The sequence below is a fragment of the Scyliorhinus torazame genome, chromosome 4, assembly GCF_047496885.1.
Source record: "Scyliorhinus torazame isolate Kashiwa2021f chromosome 4, sScyTor2.1, whole genome shotgun sequence".
NCBI classification, from domain to species: Eukaryota; Metazoa; Chordata; class Chondrichthyes; order Carcharhiniformes; family Scyliorhinidae; genus Scyliorhinus; species Scyliorhinus torazame.
The window spans coordinates 100083438-100110366 of record NC_092710.1 but is presented as its reverse complement, the minus strand read 5'-3'; the positions used below and the strand labels follow the sequence as shown (position 1 = coordinate 100110366).

General features: G+C 43.0%; 1 protein-coding gene and 1 long non-coding RNA gene across 3 annotated transcripts in view; one reads left to right on the top strand and one right to left on the bottom strand.

The window, feature by feature from the left end:
• Window positions 1–26929, top strand: part of LOC140410355 (lysosomal cobalamin transport escort protein LMBD1-like) — a 250632-nt gene that overhangs the window by 166759 nt on the left and 56944 nt on the right. For both annotated transcript variants that reach the window (XM_072498372.1, XM_072498373.1), the window contains 3 exons: window positions 10506–10631; window positions 14638–14790; window positions 25190–25254. In XM_072498372.1, coding sequence (XP_072354473.1) covers window positions 10506–10631; window positions 14638–14790; window positions 25190–25254 — 344 coding nt within the window. The remainder of the gene's footprint in view (window positions 1–10505; window positions 10632–14637; window positions 14791–25189; window positions 25255–26929) is intronic.
• The window catches only part of LOC140410356 (uncharacterized), a 112839-nt gene that overhangs the window by 57575 nt on the left and 28335 nt on the right, over window positions 1–26929 (bottom strand). The window lies entirely within an intron of this gene.

Sequence of the window (26929 nt, the reverse complement as noted above, 5' to 3'; positions counted from 1 at the left end):
CTGTTGCTCGTGCTTTCAATCCCGACCCCCTGAACAAACACTCCTCCATTCTGACCCACTGGGAATGAACAAAACTGTAGTTGAACAATGTGTTAAAAAAGAGATAGTTCAGGCACAGAAATGGAAAGACAGGGCAAACAAATCCAGAGTTTCCTGGATAACAAAAGAAGATCTAGATTAAGGTAAAGAAGAAAAAGTATGCTTTTAACATAATACAACCAGGCTGAATGTAGAAGGCTTAGACAATATTCAAAGAGACTAGCAATTAATATAAAAGGGAATCCAAAAGTCTTCTGTCAGCATTTAAATAATACAAAAATGGAGTGGGGCTGATTAGAGACTAAAAAGGGGATTTATGCCTGGAAGCAGGGATCACGGCTGAGGCATTAAATTAATACTTTGCATCTATGTTTTGTTACGATCCCAGCGGATGTTGCTACTGGGCAGTCTGGTTCCAGAATTGAAACCCAGCTCAATGGACTGGAACTTTTATTTTTTGTTCAAGAGATATGGATGAACAGATTCATAGGACTTCCGATCAACTTTTACCAAAAGATTTAAAAATGTATTGAAGGAAAGATTTTTTTTTAAAGAATTTTTTTTATTGAGGCATTTATAATTTTAACAGTTTTAAACATAAAATTTAAACAAGAACAAAAACACAACAATATACCCAACAAACCCCCCCGAGCACAAACCCCAGTCAACATGGCTTACATAAACAGTGATACATTCCCCAGCCCCCCCTCCGTTGGTTCTCCTGCGCTTACTCGTCTCCCCCATGCCTCCCCTCCCTCCCCTCTTCTCCCCCCCCCCCCCCCCTCCCCCCCCCCCCTCCTGTTGACAGCTTAATTTTTCTCAAATAAGTTGATGAACGGCTCCGAGCAAATCCCTGTAATGTACCCCTCAAGGCAAATTTAATTTTCTCGAGTCTGAGAAACCCCGCCATGTCGCTAGCCCATACCCCCAACTTCGGGGGCTCCGAGTCCCTCCATCCTAGTAGGATCCGTCTCCGGGCCACCAGGAAGGGAAAGGTGAGGACATCGGCCTCTCTCACACCCTGGGCTGCCTGGTCTTCCGACACACCAAAGATCGCCACCTCCGGACTCGGCACCACCCTGACTTTTAAGACCTCTGATATGACGTCAGCAAATCCCTGCCAGAAACCCTTCAGCCTTGGAAATGCCCAAAACACATTGACATGGTTCGCAGGACCTTCCACACAGTGCACACAACTATCCTCCACCCCCTCAAAGAACCTGCTCATCCGCGCCACAGTCATGTGTGCCCTGTGGACCACCTTAAATTGTATCAGGCTGAGCCTAACACATGACGAGGATGCATTGATTCGCCTCAGGGCCTCCTCCCATAATCCAGCCTCCAGCTCCCCACCCAGCTCTTCTTCCCACTTTCTCTTAAAGGAAAGATTAACTATAATACTCTCCTTCACTATACCTTTACGGATAAATGCAGTTGTAAACTGATTCCACAAGTGACAACATCTATCTTATAACCCAATGTTCTCAGTAAGTTCACAGTCCATATAAACCAATAGGTGAAATGCGTTCAGACACACCACACTCTGAAACTAAGTGACAGATGCCACCCAAAACAACTTGTGTGGATTTCACATCAAATCCCCCCAGATGCTTGTCACACTGAGTCAACTCATCTCACTGGAACTCTTAACTTCCATACAATGATTTCCAACAAGGGTTTCCAATCACCACACTTTGAAATCTTGACTCACACATGCCTTCGCCAAGGATGCACTTCAAGATTTAAACCTCCCCTTCCAGTATTCCTCTGCCTTAGATTGCCATGCGCATTCAAGCTTCCACACAATCTCTCAGGTACCCAGCCATGCCGACAGCACATCATTGCTTCACATGCTGCATTAAAGTGTCACTAGCCTTAGGATTCCTTCAGATGTCTTGCTTCTCCCTAGCCTACTTAATCAGGTTTGCACCTTGCAATTCAGTCTTTCATTGGAAGCCTCTCTCTGCTCTATTAACTTTAGTGTTCAGAATTAGGTTCTTTGCCCCTTTGACTTCAGTCTTCCTGGGATTCTCTGATCTTTAGCTTCTGGGACTTGCTTTCTGCCCTTTCTCTATTGTCCAGTCTGTACTGACAATTTCTGTGAAAGCTGCTTTCTCAGTTACCTGGGGCAAGATTCTCCGACTCCCGCCGGGCCGGAGAATCGGCGGGGCTGGCCGCCCCCACCAGTTGCCGAATTCTCCGGCACCGGATATTCGGCGGGGGTGGGAATCGCGCCGCGCCGGTTGGCGGGCCCCCCCCGTGATTCTCCGGCCCGGATGGGCCGAAATCCCGCTGCTAAAATGCCTGTCCCGCCGGCGTAGATTAAACCACCTACCTTACCGGCGGGACAAGGCGGCGTGGGCGGGCTCCGGGGTCCTGCGCGGGGCGATCTGGCCCCGGGGGGTGCCCCCACGGTGGCCTGGCCCGCGATGGGGCCCACCGATCCACGGGCGGGCCTGTGCCGTGGGGGCACTCATTTCCTTCCACCTTCGCCGCAGTCTCCACCATGGCGGAAGTGGAAGAGACTTCCTCCACTGCGTATGCACGGGAATGCCGTCAGCGGCCGCTAACGCTCCTGCGCATGCGCCACCCGGAGATGTCATTTCCGCACCAGCTGGCGGGGCACCAAAGGCCTTTTCCGCCAGCTGGCGGGGCGGAAATTAGTCCGCCGCGGGCCTAGCCCCTTAAGGTTGGGGCTCAGCCCCCCAAAATACGGAGCATTCCGTACCTTTGGGGCGGTGCGATACCCAACTGATTTGTGCCGTTTTGGGCGTCAGTCGGCGGACATCGCGCCGATACCGGAGAATTTCGCCCCTGGTTCCAACTAAACTCAAATGTGTCAACTTTTCAGTGTGGGCCTCTGATTGCAAAGCAATAGCTCAGTTTTGTTTTTTTACATCTTCACCCCTTAATTACAGGCAAGTTTAAAGTGAAACTAAAACCTATAGATATGCAGACACCTTTGCTAAATATGAAGCTGTGAAGTTTTAAACCTTTATTAGCACACAAATGGAGAAACACACATTAAGCTTAAACTGCTATCTTATTTCTAGTACCCACATTACAAATAACAATTATTTAAACCAGCTCTAATTTCTAACACTTACCAGGGAACGAGATGTTGCACATATCATGGTGAAAGAGGAGGCAATTCAGACACTTGAAGAGTTTAAAATAAATCGACTGTCCATACTTAGGAACGAGAACCAGGGAAGTAAGAGTGGAAATTGCAGAGGCACTGGCCATAATCTTTCAGCCTTCCTTAGACTCAGAAATGGTGCCAGAGAAGCGGCGAATTGTTAACATTGCACCTTTGTTTACTCAAGGGTGTAAAGAAAGCCCAGCAACTGCAGGTCAAGTCAGTTTAATAACAGTGGTGAGGGAACTTCTGCATTCAATAATTCAGGACAAATTTCGAGACTTGGATAAATGCAGGTTAATTAAAGAAAGCCAGCACAGATTTGTAAAGGGCAAATTGTGTTTAATTAATATGCAGGAGTGTTTTGAAGAAAGCGTTGATGAGGGTTATGCTTTGCTGGGCAATGTTATTATTCATGGAATAAAAGGGACAGTAGCAACATAGATATGAAATTAGCAGAATGACAGAAAGCAGAGAATAGTGGTTAATGGATGTTTTGGGGACTGGAGGAAGGTTTGCAGTGGAGTTTCCCAGACGCCGTGATCCTTGCCCTTCCTAAACATAGACCTTGGTGCACAGGGCGCAATTCAAAATTTACATGATACAAAACTTGGAAGCAGAATGAACTGTGAGGAGGCTAGGTTAGAACTTCAGAAGAGCATATATAAATTAGTGGAATAAACTGACAGGTGGCAAATGAAATTTAATGCAGCGAAGAGGGAAGTGATTAATTTTGGCAGGAAGAATCAAGAGTGTAGAGAGATGATGTAAAATAAAGGATACAGTTCTAAAGGGGTGCAGGAGCAGAGAAGTCTGGGTGTTGAGAATAGTTAAAGCATACAGCATCCCAGGCTTTATTAATAGGGACAAAGCGTATCACAGCAAATATATTATGTTAAACTTATAAAAATCATTGATTCAGCCTCAACTGGAATATTGTATCCTGTTCTGGGTGCCACACTTTACACAGGATGCGAAGGCATCAGTGAGAGTGCAGAAAAGGTTCATGAGAATGTTTCCAGGGATAAGGAACTTCCGTTTCGGGAATAGATGAAAGAAGTTTGGAACTGTTCCTTGGAAAAGAGAAGGCTGCGAGAAGATTTGATAGAGGTATTCAAAACCATGAGGGGTCTGAACAAAGTTGACAGGGAAAATGTGTGGAAGGATCGAAAACAGAAGAGCCCATGAGGAAACAGAACCAATGGTAATGTGAGGAATAACGTTTTTTTACAGTGTGTTGAGATCTGAAAGGCGCTGCCTGAGAGTGTGGTGGAGGCAGGTTCAATTGAGGCACTTAAGTGGGAATTGGGTTATATAAAAAGGAAGAATGTGCAGAACTATGGGGAGAAGGCAGGGGTGTAGCACGAGGTGGGTTGCTCCTTCGGAGAGCCAGCACAGACACAGCGGGCCGGATGGCCCTTCACGTGTTGTAACCATTCTGCAATTGTGACGTGATGGGGTATTTATTAACAGTGAGTGATGGAATGATCCAGTATGTTACATTTTTAAGACCACACTTAGGCTACCTTCCAAAGTATCCCAGTGTAATGACCAAAGTAACTTGGATAATTCTAAAAATTGTCAGAATTTCATTAGTGCCATTGGACCTCATACTGTTAAGCAGATTTCTGAGCAGAATAAAAACAGATGGATCATCCATATTTCCCAACAAACTGGATGATGGTGGTGGGCCATAAAGTACCTGATCAAGAGTACCCTCCCCCCACCAAACCCACAGTAAGGTCTCCAGGGTTTACCTGATGGTATTTCCGTGTCTGGCTAAAAATATCTGTTTAAAAACATCAGGGCCACTCCATGGCCTCATTCGGCCTCAGCAGAGGAGGGCCATCCATCATCTTCCCCAAAGACGAAAGACCCGCTGCCATCCCACCTGATTTCCCCCCCACCCCCCAACTCCCCACGCACACACACCCTTCACCACCACGCCGCCCAGCAATCTGCCTGACGCCATGCAACATTCCAACTCTGCAAGAGGAGAATGATGCCTCCTCAGTTCATGATGGTAACTGACTTTCAGGGTGGAGGAATAGAAAGACTTGCATTTATATAGTACGTCTCATGACCACCTGATGTCTCAAAGCACTTTAAAGCCAATGAAAGGCATTCACTGTTGTAATGTAGGAAACAGAAGCCAGTTTGTGCACAGCAAATTGCCACAAACAACAATGTGACGATGACCAGGTGTTATGATATTTATGATATTGATTGAAAGATAAATTTTTCCAATTAAGGGGCAATTTAGTCTGGCTAGTTCACCTACCCTGGACATCTTTGGGTTGTGGGGACAAGACCCACCAGACACGGGGGGAATGTGCAAACACCACAAGGACAGTGACCCGGGGCCAGGAACAAACCCAGGTCCTTGGCGCCGTGAGGCATTCAAAAACGTTTTAACATCTTTTTTTTTTTAAAACAGGTTGGGGACTTCTCTTCTCCCCAAAACTCATAACTTCTCTGCTGGATGTCCCTCCGTGCAGGGATCTCTCTCCCGAACACTTGCAGGTTTGGTTCAGATCGGGAGACCTGCAATGGCTCCTTGAGGCTTTTCTTCCCCTTTTTCTCCTTTTATAATCTGAACAGGTTTAACTACAGCAATCTCTGCCTTCCATTTCTTCTTTTTAAATTTGGACCACAGCTGTCTTCCAGCTGGGCATATTTTACTTCAGATACTCCTGTCCTTTCTTTTAGTTTCTCTTTAGCTCCTGAAGGATAATCTCCATTTTAATTTTCTATATATTTCCAAACCACTCGCCGGCCAGATCGGGTTCATTATTTTGTCTGCCCCTCAGGATTTGACACTACCTCACCAGCTCTCTTTGAGTCTATTCACCCAAAAACAGGCACTCGTGTGAGTTAATCCTCTTCTCCAAACTTGAATTTAATGGGGTACTCACAGGTAGGCTGTAGACCATCCAATTGGTCCACCTCTATGTCAATATGTTCTGACGTTGTCAAAAGACTAGACTTTGCTAGAAACAAGAAGGTATTTATTAATAAAGAGAAACTTGGTACAGAAGGTTTTGCAGCACTAGGCTGCCTTGGAACACATTCCAAGTCCTTACATGCTTACTATATGGCTGCTTGATGTATTCTGCCCAAGTGAGGATTCCACCCTCTGGGGTGTGAGCGCTCATTCTTGGTCCCTCAAGAGGCAGCCGCCACAGTCACTGCGCCCTCAGGCTACAGCCTCTGGCAACAGGCTGACATCTTTTTCCAGGAAAAACTAGCCAAGGGAACAAACAAATATGTGCTTTGTCTGCCTCATGTGATACTGGCACAGGAACAGACTAAATCTATTGTCACGTATTTTGGAGCATTTGCAGCATCTGTTCAATAGCTATCTTTTAATCAAGTTTTATTCGAATCGCAGCTATTACAATTGTTTAAGACCCACGGTAGCACAGTGGTTAGCACAATTGCTTCCCAGCTCTAGGGACCCAGGTTCGATTCTTGTCTTGGGTCACTGTGCGGAGTCTGCACATCCTCCCCGTGTCTGTGTGGGTTTCCTCCGGGTGCTCCGGTTTCCTCCCACAGGCCAAAGATGTGTAGGTTAGGTGGATTGGCCATGATAAATTGTCCTTAGTGTTGGGTGGGGTTACTGGGATAGGGTGGAGGTGTGGGCTTGGGAGGGTGCTCTTTCCAAGGGCCGGTGCAGTCTCAATGGGCCGAATGGCGGCCTCCTGCATTGTAAATTCTATGATTCTATGATATTCAAAAAAGACCTTCATTCATTCCAAATGAATGCATCCTCCATGAATGAAGCTCTTTGAATGGAAAATTACAGTTTTGCTACTGGTTTTGGCTCAGAGTGAACTGCAATATCAGTTGGATTTAATTTGCCATTTTGATTTCCTCAATTCTTTCATCTGAGGCCTATTTTCTATTTTGAGTCGAGAATTGTACCATGCCTTTTCTACTGTCACAAAAGTATGAACTGAAAAATATTTGGAATATATTTTATAACCAGCAGGGATTGTTCCAAATGAATCCAGTTTTTGCTAAAATCTCACCACCCATTAATGTTCCATGTGGCTTCCATCTGCATTTTGTACAAGGGCTGAATTTTTAAGTATAAATTGGGATTTAAAAAAAAAAAAACAATTTACAGGATGTGGGCACTGCTGGTTATACCAGCATTTTTTGCCCATCCCTAGTTGCCCTTCAGAAGGGGGTGGTGAGTTTCCTTCTTGAACCGTTGCAGTCCCTGAGATGCAGGTACTGTGCTGTTAGGCAGGGTGTTCAGGATTTTGCTCCAGCGACAGTGAAAGAATGGTGATATATTTCCAAGTCAGTGTGGTGAGTGATTTGGAGGGAAATCTTTAGGTGATGAGGTTCCGAGGTATCCGCTGCTCTTGTTCTTCTAGATGGTAGTGGTCATGGGTTTGGAAGGTGCTGCCTAAGGAATCTTGGCAAATTACTGCAATGCGCCTTGTAGATGGTACACATGGCTGCCACTGTTCATCGGTAGTGGAGGGTTTGAATGTTTGTGGAAGGAGGAGCAATCAAATGGGCTGCTTTGTCCTGGATGGTGTCGAGCTTCTTGCATGTTGTTGGAGCTGCACTCATTCAGGCAAGTGGAGAGTATTCTATTACACTCATGACGTGTGCTTTGTAGATGGTAGACAGGCTTTAAGGGGTTAGGAAGTGTAGATTGTGGACAAGCTTTGGTGGGTTAAACAGTGAGTTCCGCGCTGTAGGATTCCTAGTCTTTGACCTGCCTTGGTAGCCACAGTATTGATATAGCTAGTCCAGTTCAGTTACTGATCAATGGTAACCCCCAGGATGTTGATTGTTGGGGATTCAGTAATGGTAGTGCCTTTGAATGTCATGGTTAGATCTTCTCTTGTAAGAGAAGGTCATTGCCTGGCATTTGTGTGACACAAATGTAACTTGCCACTTGTCAGCCAAGCCTGGATATTGTCCAGATCTTGCTGCATTTGGCCATGGGCTGCTTCATTATCTGAGGAGTCGCGAATGGTGCGAAACATTGTGCAGTCATCCAGAAACATCCCCACTTCTGACCTTATGTTGGAAGGGAGGTCATTGATGAAGCAGTTAAAGATGATTAAATTAAAGACAATTAAAGACGCAGGACATTACCCTGAGGAACTCCTGCAGTGATGCCCTGGAGCTGCAATGATTGACCTCCAACCACCACAACCATCTTCCGTTGTGCCAGGTATGACTCCAACCAGCGGGCAGTTTTCCCCCTGATTCACATTGACTCCAGTTTAGCTAGGGTTCCTTGATGCCATATTTGGTCAAAAGCTGCCTTGATTCAAGGGCATTCACTCTCACCTCACCTCTGAAATTCAGCTCATTTGTCCATATTTGAATCAAGGCTGTAATGAGGTCAAGAAATGAGTGACCCTCAAACGGAGTGTCCGTGAGCAGGTTATTACTGAGTAAGTGCCACTTGTTAGCATTGTTGATGACTCCTTCGATCACTTTGCTGATGATGGAGAGTAGGCTGATAGAGCGGTAATTGGCTTGGTTGGAGTTGTCCTGTTTCTTGTGTACAGGACACACCTGGGCAATTTTCCACATTGCCAGATAGATGCCAGTGTTGTAGCTGTACTGGATCAGCTTGGCTAGGGCTGCGGCAAGTTCCGGAGCACAAGAATTCAGGACTATTGCGGGGATATTGTCAGGGCCCATAGCTTTTGCAGTATCCAGTGCCTTCAGCCGTTTCTTGATATCACGTGGAGTGAATCGTATTGGCTGAAGACTGACATCTGTAATGCTGTGGATCTCAGGAGGAGACCGAGATGGATCATCCACTCGCAACAATCTTCAGCCAGAAGTGCCAAATGCTTCAGGCTTGTCTTTTGCACATATGTGCTGGGCTCCTCCATCATTGAGGATGGGGCTATTTGTGGAGTCTCCTCTTCCAGTGAGTTGTTTAATTGTCCACCACCATTCACAGATGGATGTGGCAGGACTGCAGAGCTTAGATCTGATCAGTTGGTTGTGGGATCACGTATCTCTGTCTATTACTGGCTGCTTATGCTGTTTGGCACACAAGTAGTTGTGTGCTGTAGCTTCACCAGGTTGAAACCTAATTTTTCTGTATGTCTGATGTTGCTCCTGGCATGCTGTCCTGCACTCTTCATTAAACCAGAGTTGATCCCCTGGCTTGGTGGTAATGGTAGAGTGGCGGAGAGGCCTGGCCATAAGGTTGCAGATTATGTTTGAATACAATTCTGCTGCTGCTGATGGCCCACAGCACCTCATGGATGCCCAGTTGAGTTTCTAGATCTGTTCGAAGCCTATCCCATTTGTCTCGGTGGTAGTGCCACACAACACAATGGAAGGTATCTTCAATGTGAAGTCAGGACTTTGTCTCCACAAGGACTGTGCGGTGGTCAGCGTGCATTATGGAAGCGTGCATTATTTCTCATTTTTAATAGGATTCAATTTTCATCCTCAGACTGCCCTTCTATATTGGGCATAAAGGGAGGCTTCATGAGCCTTGAGATTGCAGCACTTATACGGGGAATGCAAGATGGGAAACCCACCAAGTCCTTGGCCGGATGTGGCTTTATAGAAAATTCCTTGGAAGATAATTAGACAAGGAAGGCAGAATGGTAATTTACAAGTAGTTTCAAACCAAAATAAATGTTTATTTTAAAATTTATAGCATTCGCCTCCTGCTGTGCATCATTAGGAATATTACATGTGCCTGAATCTGCCTGCATCTGACAGGAAGTATCTAATTTTCAGGAGGTGGGTTGGCACTGTGTTTATGGGTGGGGGTGGGGGAGTGCTCTCTAATCCAGTTGCCTACTCTGATGTTAGGTATGGATGCTTTTTTGAGCCTTTTGGTGGTGCTGATGTGTGTGTTTGAATCTGCAAACTAATAAATATCTATTCAAAATATATTTTAAGTAACCCTGATCTGTTGTGGAAATCCGTAAATCACATCCTTCACCACTTGATGATTATGGTTTACTGCTAGAAAACCCGACTTAAATGCAGCCTTTTTAAACGGTAAATAATGCCCTTGTGATTATTTAGCATGCTGATGCATTATTTGTGCTTTTCATAATCTTAAATCCACAATCTGGTCTAGTGTTCTACTCTGCTGAACGTGGATATCAAATCAAACTATTCTGCTGTAAGTAGTGTAACTCTTAGGTTTATTTAAGAACGGGAGGATATTGTATTTGACTCGCCACATGAGTTTTCTGGCTTAATTAGTTCACTTCCAGTTGTAGCAAAATAAATTTACCGATGAAGCTTTCTGTTGGCAATGATCTTTCTCTTCTGGTTTGACTTCACATTCTGTATACTTTTTTTCTTCAAGGCTTATGGTATGTCCGCATTACCATTGAATCTGATAAGAGGTACAAGGAGCGTGGTTTATGAACGATTGCAAAATACTGAAGACCTTGAAGAAGTGGAACAGCAAATGGAGAGGATTAAATCCAAGGTCGGGTACAAACATTTACATGTCAATAGGTTTCAGGATCTTTGAATCATCAACAGATACGTTATGTTAATTTTAAATGTGTTTTGAAGCATTGATTTATTCACGTTTTTAAAAAAGCAATGGTTTGCTATATAATCAAAATACTAATTAGTTAAGCTTTGATAAAATTAGTTTCTAAATAATTTGGTGGTCACGGTCCTGATTGACCTCAAAATCCGGAATTGCAAATCGTATGGTTAAATTGAATAAAATGTGAGCTTTGAAGACCGACATCAGCAAATTATACAAAATCAGATGGCGATTGTAAACACCTAGTTGGTTTCTTGATGTTTTTCAGGGAGGAACTTGCCACATACTTGGCCAAGTGACTCCAGTCACACAAAACGTTGTTACCTCTTAACGCCCTCAAGACATCGAGGCTGGCCAATGAAATATTGACTTATCAGTGTCACCCACATCTCAAGATAACTTTTATTTGACATAAAGCGATTTCCTATCCAAACCAGCTCGCACCTCTGGTTATTTTTGTGTTGTAAATGGTTGAAATTTAAAGCACAGATGTAGACAGTCAGGTCTGGCAAATGCTGCAAAGTCTATTTTTTTCAAGAGAAGGCAAGCCTGGCCAAGTTCAGAAGGAGGAAAAAGCATAGAAGTTGGGAGTTAACTGGGTAAAGTTAACCAGCCTGCAAATGTGGGGAAGCATAGTGTACTGAAAAAAAAAAATTGAAGTCACAATTCAAACCATAACTATAACTGTTGCTCTGTAAATTCAACCACTGCAGAATCAAAATGCTTAGCAATTTGTTTCTCACCTCCTCTTCCAAAGTATTCAAAAAAGAATTGCAAAAGCGTGCATGCAAAAGATGAAAATTTAATTTCAGTCATTTGGAATGCTATGTTTATCATAGAATTAGAATTCATAGAATTCCTACAGTGCAGAAGGAGGCCATTTGGCCCACCGAGTCTGCACCAACCCTCTGAAAGAGCACCTTACCTTGGCCCACCTGCCTGCACGATTCCCATACCCCACCTAAGCTGCACATCTTTGGACTGTGAGAGGAAACCGGAGCACTGGGAGGAAACCTGCAGTCATGGGGAGAAAGTGCAAACTCCACTCAGACAGATACCTGAGGTTGGAATTGAACCCGGGTCCCTGGTGCTGTGAGGCAGCAGTGCTAACCACCGTGCCTTGTAGCATTTTAACTGTTAAATATGACCCACTTTGGTAAAGGAATAAATAGCTGAATTGAAGTTTTTGTTGGTTTATTTCTACATAGAATTCCTCGCTCAGAAACAGATCATTTGACTCAACTAATCTATGATGGCATTTATGCTCCACCAAGCTGCCTCCCACCCGATCTAATCCGAATTGCTTCCTTTTTATTGTACAGATATTACAGACAAAACACGATTCTCGCACTCATGGTAGTAAACTGCTTATTATTTACTGGACAGATATTTGTTACTCTTTTGTAGCCTTCATTCTTCACTGCAGAATGTAGTCCATTGAATAATTCAGGCACAATGTAAGCATATAAGATACAAGAGGTGTGTAACCAGGAATATCTGGAGTGTAATAAAAGCACAATACTGTGGAAGTTGGAGATACTCAGCCGGTCTGGCAACTTCGGTGGCGAGAAATTCAGAGTTAATGTTTCAAACATGACTCTTCAGAAGCCTGAAGAAGATTCATATTTGACTCAAACATTAACTCTGCTGCTGACCTGCTGAATATCTCGACTCTAAATCAAGTGTGTGCATGAAATGTAATAATATATTTGTCAGTTTTATTCCTGAAGGGATAAGGTTAGTATGAATCTGACAACTACATCTTTGTAATTCACCCATAATTTGTACAATTTTAGAATTCTAGGAATTCTTAACCAGGTTTATAGTAGATTTTGTCAGTGTAATTTTCACATATCCAACTGATGCAAATGCTTTGTGGCTGTGAAAAAATTAAATCTCCAGAAATGCTAGAAAAATATTCCATCTGAATTACTTTTCCAATCATAAAGCCAGTGAACTTTAACAAACCTTTTAATTAAACATTTAATTACACTTCAACAGCAATGACTTGTAATTGTTGTTGTAAAATGTCGCACAGCTTTTCAGATGAGCATTATCAAATAAAATATGACACCAAGCCACATAAGGAGATACTAGGGCACGTGAGCAAAAACTTGGTCAAAGACGTAAGATTGAAGGAGCGTCCTAAAGGAGGAAAGCGAAGTGGGGAGGTATAGGGAGGGAATTCCAGAGCTTTTGCCCCAAATAGCTGAAGTACAGCTGCCAATGGTGTGGAGCGTTTAAAATCGGGGATGCTCAAGGGGCCAGGTTTAGACCTTTCAGAGGGTTGTGGCACTGAGGAGATTAGAGCAAGGGAGAACAAAGCCATGGAGGTACTAGGTAATGTAGGTCAGCAACCATAGGAGTGTTGCATGAATAGAGTTAATGTAAGTTAGGATATGGGTATTAAAGTTTTGGATGACCTCAAGTCATGAGGGTAGAATGAGAGATGTCAGTCAGGAGTACCTTGCAATATTCAAGACTAAAGATAGTAAATGCTTGGTTGAGAGTTTCAGCAGCAGATGAACTATGGCAGGCTAGGATCATGCAATGTTACAAAGCTAGGAGCAGGCAATCTTGGTGATTGCCTAGATATCTCAGGAGCTCATTTTGGGGTCAAATATGTCATGAAGGGTGAAAAGAGTTTGCTTCAGCCTCGGGTAGTTGTCAGGAAGAAGGACAGAGTTGGTGGCAAGCCGATGGAATTTGTGGCTGGGGAGAGAGGAGTTTGTGGCAGGTATTGAATTTTCCTACTTTTCGCCAGAACGTCGTAGCTGGATGGAAAATAACGTTGAAGCGGCAACAGCACTGTCCGCTGATGATGTAATGTTGGAGCCCACCCCTCCAGCAACTTAGTTTTTTTAGAGAGGTACCCTGATATAATGAAGTTAAAACTGAAGGCAATCCTCCCCCACCCCAACCCCACAACACCATGCTCCATGCAGAATCCCCCCCCACGCAGAACTCGTTCCCTCCCCCATGCAGACCCTCTGCACACCTACACCACCTCCTTCCACTTGGAACCCCACCCTTCGCCCGTGAGCGTAACCCTGCCTAACGGAACCCCGCCTCCCTGATGTGCAACCTTAGAACTCCACTACCGTCCCCGGCACGGAACTTTGCTACCCTCCCCGGCATGAATGTTCGCTGCCCTCCCCGGCGCGGAACTTCACTGCCCTCCCCGCCGCAGAAATCCACTAGCCTCCCCGGCGTGAAACTTCGCTACCCTCCCTGGCATGAAAGTTCGGTGCCCTCCCCGGTGCTGAACTTCGCTGCCCTCCCCGGCGCGGAACTTCGCTGCCCTCCCCGGCGCGGAACTTCGCTGCCCTCCCCTGCGTGGAACTTAGCTGCCATCCCCGGCGCGGAACTTCGCTGCCCTCCCCGGCGCGGAACTTTGCCCCCCCCCCCCCCCCCCCCCCCACCCCCCCCTCACCTACCCACCACCTCCCGTGAGTGATGTATTCATGTGAACTTTGCTGGGTTCCGCTCGCCAGATGCACAACTTGGGAGACCGGTCGTAATTTAGGTTGGTGTACCCCTCACGCTAATGTGATTGCATTATGTAATGGCGGGGTGCATTTTCAGCCCTGAGATGGGGTTTACAATATTGATCGTCACGATTACTGTTGCATTACTGGCAGTGGGAGAGGGACCAATTGTGTCACAACTTTATGTTGGCATGAAACATTGTTTGGTCCCTCTGCAGGAATTTCCACTCCCGTCACCAAAATCCCTCGATGAAAATGGGAGCAGACAATCCCCCTCCAATGACTTTGATCTTCCCAGTACTTAGTTGGATGCCAAAAAGACAAGTTGGTGTAATGTATGTAAAGCATATCCTGATTCACAAAATGTAGATATGCTTGAATATTTGTTTGCGTCAGAGAAAATGGTTACCTGAACAGTGCTCGGTAATGCTCATTGAATCTTCCAACAGTGCATAGATGGCCGCCCACTGTCTGCAGGGGACCGAAGAGCTTTACAGAAACTACAGGAAAAGTTGCGAAATCTTAAAAGAAGAGACAGACACCTGGAAACAGCTGAGAGAAGTTGTTGGTTGAAGTTTTGCTGTGCTCTACGACCCCTTAAGGTGCATATATTGTCTGTGCCATATATACATATTACAGATTACTTATTTCAGACACCTTTGTGCATACATATAGAGACCTTACAGATAAATTCAGTAGATAGGCAGAACATGTATTTAGTTGACCTTGAACATGGTTTATAATGTTACAACATGATGAACCATTTTGGAACTTCTGACAATTTAACTCCAGTATCCTCTCTGGTTTATGTGAATAATGAGATATGAAACAAAATGGTTGTCAAACAGTACACTCAAATATATTGCCCCATGGACTGTTCTGTGTCTCCTTCAGTAATGTAAAAAATGCCAAAAGCATTAAGTGGGGGTGGGGGGAGGACTGTTGACGTACAAAGGGACCTGGGTATCCTAGTGCACGCACCAGTCGCTGAAAGCAGACATGCAGGTACAGCAAGCAATTAGGAGGACAAATGGTATGTTGGCCTTCATTCCAAGAGGACATGAGTACATGTAGAGATCTACCATGCGGATTTAGTGGCACTTGCGAACACTAAAATTCAGTAGAAATTTGAGTTAAAACTTCTTGGGTGCAAATAAGAATCGTGATTACAATTGAGAGTCATTTAAATCTTATTCTCTAATAAGTCCGGCTAGCAAAAAGGACTTGAAGAGAAGCAACTTGGACACAATTTAACTTTCAAAATAATACAGAAATGGTTTCTTGCTGACGGCAAAACAGCTTGCATTTACTTCAAGAGTTAGAGTGGAAAAACGAAAGTACAGAGACAGCGAATAGTTTAGATCAAAGTAAAGATGATTCATGAATAAAGATGGCCGTACGGACCCTCACGGTTATAGGAATTAAATCCGTCTTTAGCCATCTATCTACATGTAATCCTCGTTGGTTTGGGTTAGAATCAAATGAGTTTGATTTGACGGTTAGCTGTCAATCTTCAATGTGCAACATTAGTTTTAAATGTTTCATGTCTAAATACTTGTGCATGTTATGGAATGCAATTCTATGCTGTTATCACGACCAGCTTAAACTGGTCTTCTGCTGACTTAGCTGTTATCTGTATTGTGAACAATGGTGCCTTCATATTACTATGCTGTTGCTATGGTGTTGCTATGTCCTTGATCTGATAAATGGTACAGCACAAGTATAGTGTCAAACTGTCTTGCAAATGTATTTGTTAGCTCAGTAAAAGTGCTGTTTTAATCTATAATGGAATTATGCTGTTTTATGTCTCTATGTTTTGAGATGGCCTGAGGTTATGAGTGAATGTAAAATGGGTATTTAAAGACTGGGGCTTAATATTTACGCTAAATAGCTATCTTTTACCTATTAGAAAATAGTTGGTTTCTACAGTACAGGAGCAAGAGTGTCTTCCTACAGAGCCTTGGTGAGACCACACCTGGACCGTTGTGTACAGTTTTGGTCCGCTTATCTAAGAAAGGATATACTTGCAGCAAAGGTACTGCAGCAAAAGGTCACCGGACTGATTCCTGGGATGTCAGGATTGTCGAATGTGAAGAGATTGAGTCAACTGGGCCTGAATTCACTGGAAATTTGAAGGATGAGAGAGGATCATATTGAAATATATAAAATTCTGTCAGATTTGGAAACGGGATAGATACATTTTTAGATTTTAATGGCATTAAGGGGTATGGGGAGAGCACGGGAGAGTGATGTTGAGTTAGAGGATCAGCCATGGGCATATTCAATAGGCTCTACGGATCAATTGGCCTCCTCCTATTTTCTACGCTTCTATAGTCGGAGCTTCAAATCTTGGCATGTGCTGACACTTGCAGTGATTAAAAGTTAATAAAATGTTCATGTTGCTGTAGAAGCCACTGTTGAATAATTTCAGAGAAACGCAACAATGTTTTGTTTATTTTTTTTGTCAGCTTTTTCGGGGGGGGGTGGGGCTAGGTGTGATTAAGGGGTGGAGAGGGGTGAATGTACATTATACTTGAATTGTGCCGAAGCCCGTCTAGATGTTCATTTACTCTAGTTCAAATTTTCAGGAAAATTGCTTGAGTGCATTCTGTCTGCACCACCCTAGGGGTGGCACTCCATGGGCTGTCTCAAGATAATTTGCCTGTAGGCTAGTGTGTCTAGTACAAATTCACTAGAAAATGTATGTCAACTCATGGAGGCCTTATATGATTTTCAGAATATGTTGCACAAAGAGACATGTCACATTAATAAAGAGATATAGGAATTGGGAAGTTTGAATATTAAGGTGCTGTTTGAGAATTCTGGTGAATCTATTTTTTCTTTGCATCCCAATTCCTAATGTTTCGTGTGTGTACGTACACACACATATAAAATTGTCTTGCTAATTAGTTGTGCTCTAACAACATACGTACAAACATACGAACTAGGAGCAGGAGTAGGCCACTCGGTCCCTTGAGCCTGCTCTGCCATTCAATACGATTATGGCTGATCTGATTGTAACTTCAACCCCACGTTCCTGCCTTTCCCTGGATAATCTTTCATGTACATGTTTGGTTTATGTATTTAGAGGTGTACATATTTTATTCCTTCTTGGGATGTGGGCATCGCTGTCTAGATCAGCATTTATTACCCATACGTAATTGCCCCAAGAAGGTGGTGGTGAGCCACCTTCTTGAACCACTCCAGTTCATGTGGTGTAGGTGCACCCACAGTACTGTTGCGGAGGGAGTTCCAGAATATTCATCCATTATCAGTGAAGGAACAGTGATGTAATTCCAAGTCAGGATGCGGGGTACGGGGGGGGGAGCTTGCATGTGCTGGTGTTCCCAGGTATCTGCTGCACTTACATACATAGAAACATACATAGAAGATTCAGCCCTTTGGATAATCATCAAATTTAACACCCTGAACCCGCCTTCCCCCATATTCCTTGATCCCTTTAGCCCCAAGACCTATATTTAATTCTTTCTTGAATATAAGCGGTTGGTCTAGATCGGCCACGTGGTCGGCGTAGGCTTGGAGGTCTGAAGGGCCTGATACTCTGCTGTACTGTTCTTTGTTCTGGCCTCAACTATTTTCTGTGGAAGTGAATTCCACAGATTCACCACACTCTGGGGAAAGAAATCTTTCCTCACCTCAGACCTAAAAGGTTTACCCCTTATCCTAAAACTATGACCCCGAGTTCTGGACTCCCCTCACCATCGGGAACATTCTTTCTGATTGTACCCCGTCTAATCTTGTTTGAATGTTCTACGTTTCTATGAGATCCTCTCTCACTCTTCTAAACTCCAATGAATATGATCCTAACCACTTGGTCTCTCCTCATATGTCAGTCCTGCAATCTCAGAAATCAGTCTGGTAAATATTCGCTGCACTTCCTCCATAGCAAGAACATCCTTCCTCAGATAAGGGCACCAAAACTGCACACACTACTCCAGATGTGGTCTCACCAACACCCTATACAATTGCAGTAAAACAACACTATTCCTATACTCCCATCCTTGTGCCAACGTACCTGCTGTACCTACGTGCTTACTTTCAACAATTGATGCATGAGGACACCAAGATCTCACTGCGTATCCACCTCTTTCAATTTAGACCATTAAAATAGTAACGTGCCTTTCCATTTTTGCTACCGAAGTGAATAACCTCTCATTTATCCACATTATACTGTGCCTGCCATGCATATGCCCACTCACTCAGCCTGCCCAAATCACACTGAAGCATCTCTGCATCCTCCTCACGGCTCACCCTCCCACCCACATTCTATCATTGAACATTTGGAGAAAATACATTTAGTTCCCTCGTCCAAATCATTAATATATAATGTGAACAGTTGGGGTCCTAGCAACGATCCCTGATGTACCCCACTTAGTCATTGCCTGCCAATCGGAAAATGATCCACCTCTTCCAACTCTTTGCTTTCTACTAACCAGCTTTTCGTCCATCTCAAGACATTATCACAATCCCATGCGCTTTAACTTTACATAGTAATCTGCTATGTGAGACCTTCGGGGTGGGGGGGGTGTTAAACTAATTTGGCAGGGGGATGGGAAACTGATTTGTAGTCCAGGAGATAGCGTTGCTGGAGTTAAGGAAGTTGAGGGTTATGCAGTACTGAGGAAAGTACCAAGGTCACAAGAGTGGACCTGCAGGCATGAAGGTGGTTTGAAGCGTGTCTACTTCAATGCGAGGAGCATCAGGAATAAGGTTGGTGAGCTTGAAGCATGGATTGGTACCTGGGACTACGATGTTGTGGCCATTACGGAGATGTGGATAGAACAGGAGCAGGAATGGTGGTTGGAGGTTCCGGGGTTTAGATGTTTCAGTAAGATTAGGGAAGGTGGTAAAAGAGGTGGAGGAGTAGCATTGTTAATCAAGGTTAGTATAATGGCTGCAGTTTGAGGAGGATCTGTCTGCTGAGGTTGTGTGGGCTGAAGTTCGAAATAGGAAAGGAGCGGTCACTTTGTTAGGAGTTTTCTATAGGCCCCCAACAGTAACAGAGATGTGGAGGAAAAGATTGCAATGCAGATTTTGGATAGGTGCGGAAGTCACAGGGTAGTTGTCATGGGTGACTTTAACTTTACAAATATTGATTAGAACCACTATAATTCGAATAGTTTGGATGGGGCTGTTTTTATCCAGTGTGTGCAGGAGGGTTTCTTCTCACAATATGTGGATAGACTGACAAGAGGCGGGGCCACATTGGATTTGGTACTGGGTAATGAACTGGGCCAAGTGTTAGATTTGGTTGTGGGAGAGCACTTTGGAGATAGTGACCACAATTCGGTGACTTTCACTATAGCAATGGAGAAGGATAGGAACATATGGCAGGGCAAGGTTTAGAACTGGGGAAAGGGTAATTACGATGCGATTAGGCAAGAATTGGGGAGCATAAGATGGAAACAGGAACTGTCAGGGATAGGCACAATTGAGATGTGGAGCTTGTCAAGGAGCAAATACTGCGTGTCCTTGATATGTATGTCCCTGTCAGGCAAGGAGGAAAGGGTCGAGTGAGGGAACCATGGTTTACAAAAGAGGTTGAATGTCTTGTCAAGAGGAAGAAGGGGGCTTATGTAAGGATGAGAAAACAAGGTTCAGTTAGGGCACTTGAGGGATACAAGATAGCTAGGAAGGTGCTCAAGAAAGGGCTTAGGAGAGCTAGAAGGGGGCATGAGAAGTCCTTGGCGGGTTGGATCAAGGAAAACCCCAAGGCTCTTTACACTTGTGTGAGGAATAAAAGAATGACCAAGGTGAAGTTGGGGCCGGTCAAGGACAGTAGTGGGAACGTGTGCATGGAGTCTGAAGATATGGGAGAGGCCCTAAATGAATATTTTTCTTCAGTGTTCACAAAGGAGAGGGGCCATGTTGTTGAGGAGGATAGTGCGATACAGGCTGGTAGGCTGGAGGATGTAGATATTCGGAAGGAAGATGTGTTAGAAATTTTGAGAAGCCCGAGGATAGATAAGTCCCCTGGGCCTGTTGGGATATATCCTAGGATTCTTTGGGAGGCAAGGGATGAGATTGCAGAGCCTTTGGCTTTGATCTTTATGTGCTCACTGTCTACAGGAATAGTGCCAGAAGACTGGAGAGAGGCGAATGTTGTCCCCTTGTTCAAGAAAGGGAATAGGTATAACCCTGGGAATTATAGGCCGGTTAGTCTCACTTCAGTCATCGGTAAATTATTGGAAAGGGTCCTGAGGGATAGTATTTATGATCATTTGGAAAGATACAGCTTAATCCAGGATAGTCAGCACGGATTTGTGAGGGGTAAGTCTTGACTCACAAATTTGATTGTATTCTTTGAGGAGGTAACTAAGTACATAAATGAAGATAGAGCAGTTGATGTCATATACATGGATTTTAGTAAGGCGTTTGACAAGGTTCCCCACGATCGGCTCATGCAGAAAGTAAGGAGGCATGGCATAGAGTGAAATTTGGCCGATTGAATCAGTAACTGGCTATCACATAGAAGACAGAGGGTGGTGGTAGATGGTAAATTTTCATCCTGGAGCCCATTCACCAGCGGTGTACCACAGGGATCAGTGCTGGGTCCTCTGCCATTTGTGACTTTTATCAATGACTTGGATGATGGAGTTGAAGGTTGGGTTAGTAAATTTGCTGATGACACCAAGATTGGTGGAGTAGTGGATAATGTGGAGGGCTGTTGTAGGCTGCAAAGAGACATTGATAGGATGCAGAGCTGGGCTGAAAAGTGGCAGATGGAGTTTAACCCTGATAAGTGAGGTGATTCATTTTGGTAGGACAAATTTGAATGCGCATTACAGGGTCAACGGCAGGGTTCTGAGGAATGTGGAGGAGCAGAGAGATCTCAGTGTTCATGTCCATAGATCTCTGAAAGTTGTCACCCAAGTGGATAGAGCCGTGAAGAAAGCCTATAGTGTTTTAGCATTTATTAACGAGGGATTGAGTTTAAGAGCCGTGAGGTTATGCTGCAACTGTACAAGACCTTGGTTGGACCACATTTGGAGTATTGTGTGCAGTTCTGGTCACCTCCTTACAGGAAGGATGTGGAAGCATTGGAAAGGGTGCAAAGGAGATTTACCAAGATGATGCCTGGATTGGAGGGTAGGTCTTATGAGGAAAGGTTGAGGGAGCTGAAGATTATCAGGCCCTGGAGATTTATCTGCCTTCAACCCCATTAATTTCCCCAAAATCATTTCTCTACTAATATTGATTTCCTTCTAAACCTCATTAAAACTTGTGTTACTCAGAATCTCCGGTACATTATTCATGTCTTCCTTTGTGAAGACCGAAACAAAGTATGAATTTAGTTCCTCAGCCATTTCTTTGTTCCCCATTATGAATTCCCCCATTTCTTAATCAATCCCTTGGCCTGCCTCTGCTGAATTTTAAACTGTTCCCAATCCTCGGGTCTATTGCTTTTTCCACCTAATTTGAATGCCTCTTCTTTGAATCTAATACTATCCCTATTTTCCCTTGTAAGCCATGGTTTGGCCACCGTTCCCTTTCTACTCTTGCACCAGATAGGAATAAACAACTTTTGGAGTTCACCTATTCGTTCCTTGAATTTGTTCATTGTCCTACCTTTCAGTAATGTTTCCCCGTCCATCAAAGCCAACTCGTGCCTCATACCATCACAATTACCTTTCTTGAGATTCAGGACCCTGGTTTCAGAATTAACTACCTCACTATCAACCTTGATAAAAAATTCTTTCATATTATGGTCATTCATCCCCAAGGTTCTCTCTCAACCTGTCCTTTTATCTCTTTTATCTCTATTTTATGTCAATAGAAATATCTCTAAAGAGTCAGCCCTATTCTGCACACGTTTAACAGTGGCATTGATTGCACTTAGAATGATATCCTTCCATTATCGTAACTGAAAAAAACAGCATTAATATCGGGCCTCTCATGGTGGGAGAACAAGGAAAGAATTATTTAAAACTTCATTACAAATGGTGACTAACTCAGGAAGATCATTTAATAAATATGTCAAAACTTTCTCATATTAAAAAGAAACAACATAGCTTCCGGTCATAATTTGATCTATAAAAGTGTTGACAGTTAAAATTGTCTTACAGGCTAATTAGTTGTGCTCTAATAACATTACATACGTACAAACATAAAAATTAAGCACAGGGGTAGGCCACTCAGTCCCTCGAGCCTGCTTTGCCATTCAACAAGCTCATGGCTGATCTGATTGGAAATTCAACCCCTTATTCCTGTCTACCTCCAATAAACTTCCACCCCTGTGTTGATCCAGAATCTTTCTAGCTCTGCCTTAAAATTATTGAAAGACTCTGCTTCCACTGCCTTTGAGGAAGAGAGTTCCAGAGACACTCAACCCTCTGAGAGAAAGCATTTCCATCTCCATCATAAATGAATAATTCTTTAACAAGCTGAAAGAACCTCAAACGTGAATCTAACTTCTCCCTGATGTGTTGCAGAGTCTGCAGCATATCCTCTAGCTCAATGACTCCAAGCCGAAGTTCCTCAAGCTGCAAACACGTACTGCAGACGTGTTTACCCTGGATAACAATGTTATCCAGGAGCTCCTACATGCTGCAGCCTTGACACATCACCTGTCTTGCCATCCTTAATGTGTTTTAAATCATTGTTTAATTAAATTATTTACAGATTTATGGTGAGTTTATATATATTAACTTTACTGACAGGTTGTGTACTGTTTTAAACCTTGGGAATGGGGTAGAAATTACCCACCAGATTCTCACCAAACAGCTAGCTCCTTAGAGTTAGAACCAATCCTAAAGGGTGAGAAAGAAAGAAGAAGTAAAGGGTATTAAACACAACTTCCCCCACTTACCAAACTCAAAGTTTGCACTTCATCTCCATGCTGCATGCTCCCATTTTGACATCATTAAATGTTTACTGTCAAGTAATGCAGATTGCTCTTTATTTGCCAACAATTTTAATGCACAAAATACTTTGGTTGTAATCTTCCTGCATTTCTTCCATCTCTGTTCAGTTCTTTCTTCAGCTACTGCACATACTATTGATAGTGAAATGGATAGCTTTGTTTTGTTGAAAATTGACCTTCATTACAGCATCATTGGTTTCCTTGTAGCTGAATAATCACTTCTGGGATCTAGAAGCATACTTGGAATCCTTCCATTCTGATAAACAGTCCAAGCTACATATTATCTTTCACATTATATCAATTCCCACTGAGTTCTAGCTTTTGATTGTGTTGAATTAAATTATTGCTGATGGAAGCAACTAATGTTCAACCATGTTTGTATAAATTAATGGTTGGTTGTATCTTTATGATTTAAGAAAAAAGAGCTATTTAGACTTAACTCTCAAAGTGCTATTGTAAAATTATCCACATTGGCCACTAAATATCTGTAAATATTGTAGAAATGCTTCACGTTTAGTTTCCAAAGTACATATCTAACTTATGTAATTTAGTTTAAAAAATAACTACTTTCAAACCTGAGTGGCTTCACATCAGTTATTGCAAATTCAATGTTGAATAGTATGGACAGTATTTTAAACATGGACAAAGCGGGAGTTCTAATAATTTAAACTCAAGATGGATCAATTAGCCGAAGCGAAAATTAATTGTGAGCATGTATTGTAAGGTTTACCTATGTGTCAAATGCTGTGTAGAATAACTCAAAACCAAAAATGCAGACAATGCAACAATGATTAAACTAATTACTTAGACTTCACTACTGTGATGAAGTAATAGTATGGAAGAGAGAACTGCCAAGTTGTTCCCCTCGTTACTTAGAAGATTTACCCTTGATGCTTGCTTCAAATACCTTCTTAGGCATATACATCTTTTACGAAGGTAGGCCACTCAAAATTGTATACAACATTTGAAGCATGGCTTTATCAGTAATCTATGCGTCACTACAATAACTTGTTTAATTTATAATTAATTGATTTGCAGATTCCTCCCATTTTAATAGGCCTTCTGAGTAGGTTTTATTGACCGGACTCTAAGTGGTCAGTGACACCCCAACCCCTTAAACAAGGTTTGATTATTGCTGAGAAAGAGACATTCTGTCAAAGCTTTTCATCTCGCACTCATCAGGATAGATGCAAGAATGCTAAATTTCCAAGCGAGCAACATTTTATACTGCATGAGAAATGAATACTGATTCATTGGCAAGTTGACTCTGGTCAAAGGATTGTCATGGAGAAACACCAGGAATTATTGTCCCCCATGCTTTTGCTTATCTCAGTAAAAGTGCAATATCTGGTCATGTTCCATTTGCTTGCTGAGGACAGATCACTGCAAATGAATGTATGCAGCTTCTTGCAAGTATACGTGAGCCACATTGTGAGCCTGACTGATCATCTTCACCTGGTTACTAGTATAATCGTTAGCACACTCGGGAATGTTAAACATTATGTTCTGGGTTTTGCAACCATGCGGTGGTTGAATATAGTTTGTACTCTACCTATTGACAATAGCCAAAGGAACTTGCTGTTTAATATTAAATGCCAGTCATTTGGACGTATGGTCTATGTACCTGGCATTGCACCGGCACTGAAATTCATATACCACATTACTCATTTGTGTGGTCAACAGAACTTATTAATGGCTCGGTGGTAGCATCCTGTTAATGGAAAATACCATTCATGTTGCTACTAGCTTCACCTATTGCTCAAAAATTTGTGAAACTTAAATGTGTGGTCTTGAGCTCAATTGAATTTAAGTTTGATATGTTGTCCTTTTGCTTGGTTCAGTTCTGTGTCATCAGTTTCTTCAAAATTTGGTATTATTAACTTTTATCCCGTCACAATCAAAACTGTCAAATATAACTGTATTGAACACAATTATTCAGTTGCTTGTTACTAATCATTTTTGGTTTGCTGCAAGTTCAATTTTGCATTAAATAAATAATTTTTCTAATCTATCCACTGTATCTTGGTTGCGTTTTGATTTTCTGCAGCTGCTGTCATATGTTTATGTTGTGGATAAAATATAATGGGTGTGAATTTAAGAATATATTTTGTTTGCAGATTGCTCTGGGGATATTTTTCATCTTGGTGGCACTTTTGTTCATTATTGCTCTCTTTCTGTCAAAGTAAGTTTATCTTGATTATTTCATTATACACATCAGCTTCCCGAAGAAAAGAAATAGATAATGAAATTGATTATCATATTACCTACGTTTTAATGAAACTATGTGCAAAAGATTGACGGATGTGGCCTCTTTAACACTGGCTTAGAGATTTGTGAAAACATGGCCCAGCATAGCTATTATTGATGTGAGGAAGTGTTATGGAGTTAAAGCATAACACTTATTCAGCATATTCTGAATGTTACATTCCCACTTAATTTCCTTGTGTTAATGCAGCGGTATTAATTATTGATATTCATAACTAATTCCTTTGAGGGAGGTGTTATGGGGGGTTACTTTAAACAGTACTAATTCCTCTTCTCACCACCCACCAGTAAACCGAAACGTGTTTTTGATTTTGTTTCCCTCATTATAAGTGATGACGCATTCCCCAACCCCTCCGTTTTAGTGTGATCCAATTTTCTATTAATAACCCCACTGCAAACTCCAGTTCAGATGAACTCAAAAGGGTTTGTTTATTTGCACACACTCAAAAACATGGGGGCGGGGGGTGGGGGGGGGGGGTGTGGTCACAATGTCACCCCCATACTTAGACAGCAAAGGTGATGTGGAGATGCCGGCGTTGGACTGGGGTGAGCACAGTAAGAAGTCTTACAACACCAGGTTAAAGTCCAACAGGTTTGTTTCGAATCACTAGCTTTCTTTCGGAGCACTGCTTCCTCAGGTGAATGAAGAGGTAGGTTCCAGAAATATACATATAGACAAAGTCAAAAATGCATTCGCATTCAAAGTATCGTCTTGCATTTTTGACTTTGTCTATATATATATGTTTCTGGAGCCTACTTCTTCATTCACCTGAGGAAGGAGCTAGGGGCTTTTCACAGTAACTTCATTGAAGCCTACTTGTGACAACAAGTGATTATTATTATTATTATAAGGAGCAGTTCTCCGAAAGCTAGTGATTCGAAACAAACCTGTTGGACTTTAACTTGGTGTTGTTAGACAGCAAAGAGAGGGATAGAGAAAAGAAGAATTTTTGTCGAGACCAGAGAGAAAAAATAAATATTGGTTCATGTGTGTACATGGTCTAGAATCATAGTCCAATGAGGTATTCCTTCATGATGAGATAGGCACACAGAAATTAATCAGTCTTGTGTGCGATGGTACCGAAGGTCCTGCAGGAGCAGTGCAGATGGACCAGGTCTTCAACCTGGGGCCAGCTCCTTTTCTGTGAGGCTGCCAGTTAAATGGTGAACAGACACAGTTTTTCAGTTCATCAAGACACTCTACTGGTTCCACAAGCCAGAGGCCCATGTCACATGACTCCCACCTCTCCACACTGTCTTCAACAAAGAATTTGTATTCCTCATCTGTGTCCCTGAGATTATTAAATGTCTTAACCATAAAAATTGAAAGGAAGGCTATGGGCCCTTTGTTTTTGCAGATGAGCAGACTCCTATTGGCCAGCCTGAGTTATGAAATTCAGATGACCTTTGTAAAGTTCTCTTTGAATTTGGCCTGTGTAACCCACAGCGGGTGGTTCGCGCCTCCCCAGAGACAACAAAGTGTGAGTTTCCCCAATACTGCCAGACAACTCCTCAGCTCCTTTTGTTTTGGATCCCTACAGTGCAGAAGGAGGTCATTCGGCCCATCACGTCTGCACCAACTCTCTGAAAGA